Source organism: Pelodiscus sinensis, chromosome 5 (genome assembly GCF_052426305.1).
Source record: "Pelodiscus sinensis isolate ZL-2025 chromosome 5, ASM5242630v1, whole genome shotgun sequence".
NCBI classification, from domain to species: Eukaryota; Metazoa; Chordata; order Testudines; family Trionychidae; genus Pelodiscus; species Pelodiscus sinensis.
The window spans coordinates 130,937,732-130,945,915 of NC_143056.1; the positions used below are offsets into that span (position 1 = coordinate 130,937,732).

Below are 8,184 nucleotides of genomic sequence, written 5' to 3' on the forward strand. Positions count from 1 at the left end.
CAGTAGAAACACTTCCTTGCGCTTTGCTTATCAGCTGGGCAGGCAGAGTTTTTCTGGGATACCTCCAGTACCCTAGAAAACCCCCGGGCTGTGTCGAGACTGCACCCCTTTTGCGGAAAAGGGATGCAGATTAGACACAGCCCAATTGCAAATGAAGCGGGGATTTAAATCTCCCCCGCTTCATTTGCATAAACATGGCTGCCGCTTTTTTCCGGCTCGGGGCTTTGCCGGCAAAAAGCGCCAGTCTAGATGGGGATCTTTCGGAAAATAAAACTTTTTCCGAAAGACCCCTTATTCCTGATTTTAAGAGGAATAAGGGATCTTTCGGAAAAGGCTTTATTTTCCAAAAAATCCCCGTCTAGACTGGCACTTTTTGCCGGCAAAGCCCCAGCCATGTTTATGCAAATGAAGCAGGGGAGATTTAAATCCCCACTTCATTTGCAATTGCGATGTGTCTAATCTGCATCCCTTTTCCGCAAAAGGGATGCAGTCTAGACACAGCCCCGGAGTCTAGCCATAGCCCAAGAGGGAGACAGAAAGCCCCATGGGTTAGCCTGGGATATGGAGATCCAGCTTGCAGGCACTGCGCTTACATAGGAAAAGGGTGGATTCTGCACCCAGTTCCTAGCAAGGGAATCATGTTCCCTTCCACTGGTAACCCTGCACCCCCAAATCTAGGCCATTTCTCCAATGGGCGCAGAGGTACAGCAGCCTTGGCCACAACGATCCAGACCAGGCAAGTACAGAGCCAGGGCAGACCCTAGCAGGCGACAGGAAGGACACAGCATTGGGGCAGTTTCTTTATTACACAAGGACAATAGACCCCGATCACCCAGTGAGGAAACAGAGTCCAAATGGAGCCTGCGGAGCGGCTAGCCCAACACCTGGGAGACTCAACTGGGAGGCTGCTGCAGGGTGAGGATGGGCCGGCCCACCTGGAGTGGTGACGGGCTCCCCCTCGCAGCTGAAGGGTCCGTTTGTCCAGCGTCAAGGCAATTAAAGAACCGGCCCCTGGAAGGTCGCTAATGCTTGTGAAGACGAGCCAGGATGTTTTAAGTGGCAGGCCCCATGTCCCATTCTCCCGCCTCTGAGCCAACCAGTCCCCCGACCCTGCGGCCGCCCGTAGAGGGAAAAGGCCCCTTGTCCCATTCCCCACCCTCAGCCGGCCCGGAAGCAACAGAAGGGAAGCGAAGCCTTTCCCTGGTTTCTCCAGTGAGGCCTCCTGGGCAAACACTGGCACTCTCCTACTCAGGGTCTCTCACAGAGACCTTGACATTTCTCTCAGGAACACAGCCCCCAAGTCCTGTGAGGGTCTCTCCACAGGAGCCTGTTGCCGTGCCAACGCCCCCTTCCCTTCTCAGCCCAGGGGCATGTCCCCAGTCCTCCACCGTGGCCCCAGGACAGGGGAGCGGGCCCCCAGCTGCAGCCGCAGCATCTCCCACATCTGGCCCGGCGAAGGGCCCTGCTCCGGGAGGACCCGCAGGGGCTGCGCCAGCCTGGGGCCCGGGGCGTCTCCGTCCCCCTCGCCCCGCCGGTGGGTGCGCTGGTGCTTGACCAGGGTGGCTTTCTGGGTGAAGCGCTTGCCGCACTGGGCGCAGGGGAAGGGGCGCTCGCCGGTGTGGGTGCGCCGGTGCTGGGCCAGGTTGGCGTTGACGCTGAAGCTCTTGCCACAGTCGGGGCAGGCGAAGGGCTTCTCACCAGTGTGGACGCGCTGGTGCAGCAGCAGGGTGGAGCTCTGGCGGAAGCTCTTGCCGCACTCCCCGCAGGCATAGGCCCGGGCCGTGTGCCGGGCCTGGTGGCGCAGGCACCGGGCCACGTCGCCGAAGGCCTTGCCGCACTCGGCGCAGCGGAAGGGGCACTCCCGGGCGTGGGTGCCCTGGTGGCGCAGCAGCTTGGAGCTCTCGCGGAAGCTCTTGCCGCACTCGGGGCAGCGGAAGGGGCGCTCGCCGGTGTGGGTGCGCTCGTGCTTGCGCAGGTTCGAGCTGTGGCTGAAGCGCTTGCCGCACTGGAGGCAGCCGTGGGGCTTCTCCCCGGTGTGGGTGGTCTGGTGCTTCTTCAGGTTGGAGCTGTTGCTGAAGGTCTTGCCGCACACAGCGCAGGTGTTGAGGTGCTGGGATTTCAGGGGCTTCGCGGGGCAGGGCCCCTGGTTCTCACCCCTGCAGTCGGACCGGATAGGCCTCCCCGCCACTGGCATGCTGAGGCTGGAGAAACTCGTTTCGTGCTCAGAGGAGGAGTTCTGTCCATCATCCAGCGGATCTCCCCGCTGCTGTCCGTCCCTGCCACCATTCCCTCCACGTGTCTTCACTTCCACAGAGCCCTCCTGCTGGGGAGCCCCCTCCTCTGTTCCAGCACCTGCTGGGAGAGAGAGAATCCACCGGGGGATGGAGGGGTCAGAAAGGGGTTTACCACTGAGCTGAAAACCTGCTGGTGAAACCCACAAACACTTCTTTGGAGGGGAGAGAAGGGGCTGGAGCTGCCCCACCAGCCTCGCTGAGAAAGCCTGGGGGAGGGGCAGGCTCCTGCTGGGGGTGGAAAGCAGGAGTGACGCCAGCTGTGAGGACAGGCCACCTGCTGGGAGGGGACACTGAGTGGGACAGGACAGAACTGGGGGGCTCCCAGCTTTTCCCTTCACCCCCAGACAGTCTCCGAGGCAGTGACACGCTGAGCCCTGGCAACAGGCCCCTTCCCTTTGCAAATCAATTGCTCCTGAGACCTGACAAACTCACTGCACATGCCTGGCAGGGTTCTCGTCCACAGAGAGTAACATGGAAGCAAGAGTCATAATCAGCGGGGAGGTGCACTGGGCAATATTAAGGAATAATGTATTTCTACTGACAGGATGCTAGAGGACAGAGCAGAAATTAGTCACCAGGGTAATGTGCAGTGGCGGGTTAACACAGCCCCATGGGGACTGTACACAGGGACCCGGGCCAATTAGGGGGGCCCCATAGGGGGGATCAGAATCTGTGTAGAACTGGGGGAGCCACCCCAGTGCTGTGGCCTCACCCCTTGCTTCTCCTCTTCTCCCTAGATTCCCCCCGGCCAGGTCAGAAGCTGGAGCTCGGCTGTGGTAAGAGCTGCCTGGAAGCCCAGGACCCCGGGGGACTGGGAGGCCCAAGAAGAGCGCCCTGGCCAGACCCCCACCCTGGGCACACTACTGGGATGCACAAGAGCTGCTGATCTTGCTCCAGCCACATGGAAGCAAAGGAGCAGGAATTTCCCCCTCTCAGCCTGATGTGACACTCTGGCTGACACTGGCTGTGCCGGCTCTCGGGGCACCCCAAGCTAGGAATCACCCCCCTCACCTCCAGCGAGAAAGATTCTTGCCCCTGGTGACCGGAGGTCAACTCCTTCAATCAGCCTTGGACTCCCCTGTGGACTATGCCAGCCCGGCCTCAGCCCCACAGGTTAACTAGAGGCGCGCCCCAGGCCCAGTGTCCCTTTGAACTGTTCTCTACTCACAGAAATCCCAGACTGGGGACAACGTCAGTGCTGCAGGGTCTGGGGGCTGCAGGGATTGATCCCAAGGCCCCAGGGGATTCAAGCTCTTGATCCTTGAAGGGAAGTAGCTCCTTACCCGGAGAGATCAGAGTCTCTTCCTCCTCCTGCTTAATCTCCCTGCCGAGCTCGCCGTGCTCTGGGGCCAGCGCTGCTCGCTCTGCCCCGAAGGAACCCACAGCCTCCTCCCACGCCACCGGCTCCTGGAACAACAAGGGCACCTCGTTCAGTGCCAGCAGGGCAGACCTGCCCCTTGCTCCCCACCAGCAAACAGAGCTGGCCAGACAAGGCAAACCCCTGCCTGCCCAAAATGCTGCGGGTTTCGACATTTTTGCCTCCAACTAGGATTAATTTTTTAAGCAGCTTTTTCCTGCTGCTTTTAACAGAAAAGTCTATTCCGGGAGAACCCAGTGGGAGTTTTACAGCTTCCCAGCTGCTGGACAAGCCATCGCACAGCCCCTCCCCACAGCCCCAGGACTGGAGTCAAAGACAGGCCCTCTCCCTTCCCTCCCACTTCAGAAAGCAGGGACACTGATCAGCTAGGCTCTCTGCCACTTCAGCCCCAGAGCGAGCTGTGTGGGAAGAGCAGGCCTTCCTCCAGGCAGCGCCCCACCCTGAATGTTTTGCTACTGCAACCAGAGACTTGTGGGCAGGTGGGCGAGGGGGTGTTGCTGAGACTTTTTCCCCATAGGAAAAAAAATCAAAATTTCCCCACAAAACTCTGAAATTTCTCCCCCTAGACAACTGTGGCTGTGCATTGCTCACCAGAATAATCATCTCTCCGAAATGGGTTTTCCATTAGCTCTACTAACAGAGAGGAAAAGCCCTGTGTCCCATTCCCCGCCCCTCACTTGCCCCACTGGGACTGGATCAGAGCTGCCCTTAGATGGGAAAAGTCCCGTCTCCAAGTCCCTGATGATTGTAAATTACCTCCTGCTGTGGCCATATTCTGGGCTCTTGCTTGGCTCCCTGGAGACCCTCCACCAGAGCCACGGCCTGCTCCCCGGTCTGGGGGTGACACCCCCCCACCCAGCTCTGGGTCTCCTGGGGCAGGATGCTCAGGAACTGCTCCAGCACCAGCAGCTCCAGCATCTGCTCCTTGGTGTGTCGCTCCGGCCGCAGCCAGGCCCGGGAGAGGAGGCAGAGGTGGCCGTAGGCCTCCCGAGGCCCCTTGGCCTCCTGGTAGCGGAACCCCCTGAAGCGCAGCCGGTGTCTCTCCATGCCAATGGGTCCGTGGCCATCCGGCTCCTCCACTTCCTCTTTGGGAACCAGGCCACATCCGGGCAGGGACTGGAACCCGAACCCGAGAGCGACTGGGGGAGCCACCTGGGCAGCCATGGCCTGTCTCAAGCTGGATCTCCCTGGGGATTGCCTGGCGTCAGCAATGGAGTCCCTGCAGCACCAGCTGTCTGTCGGGGGTGGGGGGGCAGATCCAAGCAGGGAGGGTGAGATCAGCCCGGGGTGGGTCCCCCTCTGTGGAGAGGGGAGAGAAATTAGAACCACAGAAGGAACAGCCCCCCTGCCCTGGGGAGAGACACAGACACAGACCCAGCACTGGTGCCCCCAGGTTGGTGATTCCAGCTGCTAGGAACTTTTACCCACTTAAGGAGACCAGACCAGACCCAACCCTCCCCCACAGCCCTTCCCCCCATTTTTTAACCCACCAGCCCCCGCGCCCCTCCCAGTGCTGGGCAGAGAACCCAGGAGTCTGAGATCCCAGCCCCTGTTCTAACCACTAGCCCTCACTCTCCTCCCCCAGCCAGGGAGAGAATCCAAAATCCCAGCCCCGCCCCCTGCTCTAACCACTAGCCCTCACTCTCCTCCCCCAGCCAGGGAGAGAATCCAAGATCCCAGCCCCGCCCCCTGCTCTAACCACTAGCCCTCACTCTCCTCCCCCAGCCAGGGAGAGAATCCAAGATCCCAGCCCCGCCCCCTGCTCTAACCACTAGCCCTCACTCTCCTCCCCCAGCCAGGGAGAGAATCCAAGATCCCAGCCCCGCCCCCTGCTCTAACCACTAGCCCTCACTCCCCTCCCCCAGCCAGGGAGAGAACCCAGCAGGCCGGGCTCCCTGCCCTGCCGAGCCGGAGATGGACCCAGGAGCGAGTCTCACTCACCTCCCCGGGGCCGAGCCCAGCAAGCTCCTGGCTGCGGCGCTGCAGGGCCGGGGGGGTGGGGCAGGTTGGCGGCGGCGGGCGGGGAGTGGCTCAGCCGCCTGCCATTCAGAGCGGGGCGGCAGCTGCCATTGGAGCAGCCGCATGTCCATCAAGGGCGCAATCCGCCCCCTCCTCCCCCGCGCTCATTGGTGCTGAGCCCGGTGCCCACTCACCCTGCAAGAGCGCCAGCTGGGCTGGGGGGCGGGGCAATGCACCCACTGGAGCCCCCCACGCCCTGCCCCCCTCCCAGCCAGGGCGAGAACCCGGGCGTCCTGCGGCCCAGCCCCTCCCCACGCAGCTCCCCTCCCCACGCAGGCAGACCCCCGAGCCCCTGGGTTCTCTGCGCTGCTCTGCCTTCTGGGGCCTGGAGCTGGGTCTGGACTGAGGCCTGAGTCTGCCTGGGAACCCAACCCCCTTCCCTGGGACCAGGGCCCCTGTTGTGCCCTGTGCTGGGCAGACAGACCCCAAGTGAGATCAGGGGCTCTCCTTCATGCCACACCCTGCAGCAGTCCCCTTGGAGGGGATCCACAGGCTAGTTCTGCGTCAGTCCCCGGCACCAGTAAGACTGTGACGCAGCCCCGGGTACTGGCCCCCACTGGAAAGTCATCACACCAGGAAACAGACGCATTCCCTCACAAGTTTCTACTCACCACCATTCAGTACCCGGGCCCTGGACCCATCAGGGCAGTGCTGTTATCCCAATACGAATGTAAAACAGCCAGACTGGGTCAGACCAAAGGTCTGTCTCGCTCACTAACCTGCCCTCAGGCAGCAACCAATGCCAGGTGCCCCAGAGGGAATGAACAGAACAGGGAATCGAGTGATCCCTCCTGCCACCCATTCCCAGCTTCTCACAGAGGCTAGGGACACCTTTCCTGCCCATCCTATCTAATAGCTATTGATGGACCTCCCCTCCATTAATTCATCTAGCTTTTTTTTGAACCGTGTTACAGTCCTGGGCTGTGTCTAGACTGGCAAGTTTTTCCACAAAAGCAGCTGCTTTTGCGGAAAAACTTGCCAGCTGTCTACACTGGCCGCTTGCATATCCGCAAAAACACTGATGATTTAATGTAAGATTGTCAGTGTTCTTGCAGAAATACTATGCTGCTCCCGTTTGGGCAAAAGCCCTCTTGCGCAAATGCTTTTATTTGCGGTATTGTTTTGTGCAAAAAAGCCCCAATTGCAAAAATGGCGATCGGGGCTTTCTTGCGCAAAACTACATCTAGATTGGCACGGACACTTTTCCGCAAAAAGTGCGTTTGCAGAAAAGCATCCATACCAATCTAGACGCTCTTTTCCGCAAATGCTTTTAACAGAAAAACTTTTCCGTTAAAAGCATTTCTGGAAAATCATGCCAGACGTAGCCCTGGTCTTCACAACATCCTCTGACACAGGTTGACCGTGTCCTGTGTGAAGAAATACTTCCTTAGGTTTGTTTTAAACCTGCCATCTGTTAATTTCAATTGGTGACCCCTAGTTCTTGTGTTAGAATCTATGGGTGTGTGCTTGAAAACGCAGCAACAAACAAATAACATCTGCAAACAGTGATTGGACATGGATACATCCATTCTTTCTCATTCACTGAACGTGTCATAGTCTGCGTAAGAGGGTGCATATATGGGTGTACGTGGGCAGAACTGGGGGAAGTTTTTCTGACACACACCTCTTTCCTTCCAAGAGAAGTATGCCAATGCAGCCACACAGACTCAGTTCACATCAGTTTCACTAAATTAGTTGGGCAGGAGAAAAAAAACTAAACTTCTGGCAAATGTTTTTACAGGTCTCAAGTTGCTAGATCAAAAATGCTTTTTTTTTGGTTCAAAACTTCTTTTAATTCTACTTTTAGAATAAAATCAAGAATACTTTAAAAACGCTTACAATTTAAACAACCCTTTTTATTTGACCCAAAATGTTTCCCTCCCTCCCAATTTTTTATTCAATGGAAACATCTAAACATTTGGGTTTGGTTCAAACCAAAATCAATTTTCCCAAGAGTCTGGAACTGCCGAGAACAGACAGGCTCCTTGCTCCCTGTCTGGTGCATGGCTGTGTATGTGTGTGCAACAGAGAACGGAGGTGAGGCAAGTATGAATGTCACAATTCATGCACCAGTCATTTTGTTAATTACTACTGATTTATCTGTTCTGAGGCAGTGTCATCAACCCAGGACAAGTACTGGCATCCTAGTGTGCTAGGAGCTGTACAGAAAATTGACACAGGAAGACCCTGCTCCAGGAGCCCTCTACTGGCAGAAAAAATCCAGGCAATTGGAGTTTGACAAGATTGTACAAGCTTAGTTCCTACTTCTCTAACATACAAGGGCTTCCTCCCACGCCACCCCCCACCTTCTGTCACTGCTGAAAGAGCAGTTTGGCCCAATGGGCTGTGGAGTCAGGGAAGCTGGGAGATAAGACTCCTGGATTCTATACGCAGATCTACCACTCACCTGCTATGTGGTTTTGGGTAAGTCACTTCCCTGTCTGTGCCTCAGTTTCCCCCCTACCATTTATCTAGACTGGGTGCTCTCTGGGA

At 57.7% G+C, this 8,184-nt stretch overlaps 1 protein-coding gene across 2 annotated transcripts; it reads right to left on the minus strand.

Annotated features, from left to right (window-relative positions):
* Window positions 1-438: 438 nt before the first annotated feature.
* On the minus strand, window positions 439-5,713 carry LOC149524393 (uncharacterized). 2 transcript variants are annotated; one of them, XM_089778936.1, is made up of 4 exons: window positions 5,614-5,713; window positions 4,429-4,971; window positions 3,578-3,701; window positions 439-2,355 (listed from the first exon to the last, which is right to left on the minus strand). In XM_089778936.1, the coding sequence occupies exons 2-4, from the start codon at window positions 4,834-4,836 to the stop codon at window positions 1,358-1,360; spliced, it is 1,530 nt and encodes a 509-aa protein (XP_089635062.1). In that variant the 5' UTR covers window positions 4,837-4,971; window positions 5,614-5,713; the 3' UTR covers window positions 439-1,357. The 2 variants fall into 2 exon arrangements, with proteins under 2 accessions (XP_089635062.1, XP_089635063.1); XM_089778937.1 differs by lacking the exon at window positions 5,614-5,713 and having other exon boundaries at window positions 439-2,352; window positions 4,429-5,128.
* Window positions 5,714-8,184: the final 2,471 nt, after the last annotated feature.

Bases quoted from the DNA above. Each gene is read 5' to 3' on its own strand.
- LOC149524393 (XM_089778936.1), bottom strand. From the start codon at position 4,836: ATGGCTGCCCAGGTGGCTCCCCCAGTCGCTCTCGGGTTCGGGTTCCAG. The intron at 3,702-4,428 runs GTAATTTACAAT...TTGTTGTTCCAG, and splicing joins GAATATGGCCACAGCAGGAG to GAGCCGGTGGCGTGGGAGGA. The intron at 2,356-3,577 runs GTAAGGAGCTAC...TCTCTCTCCCAG, and splicing joins AGAGACTCTGATCTCTCCGG to CAGGTGCTGGAACAGAGGAG.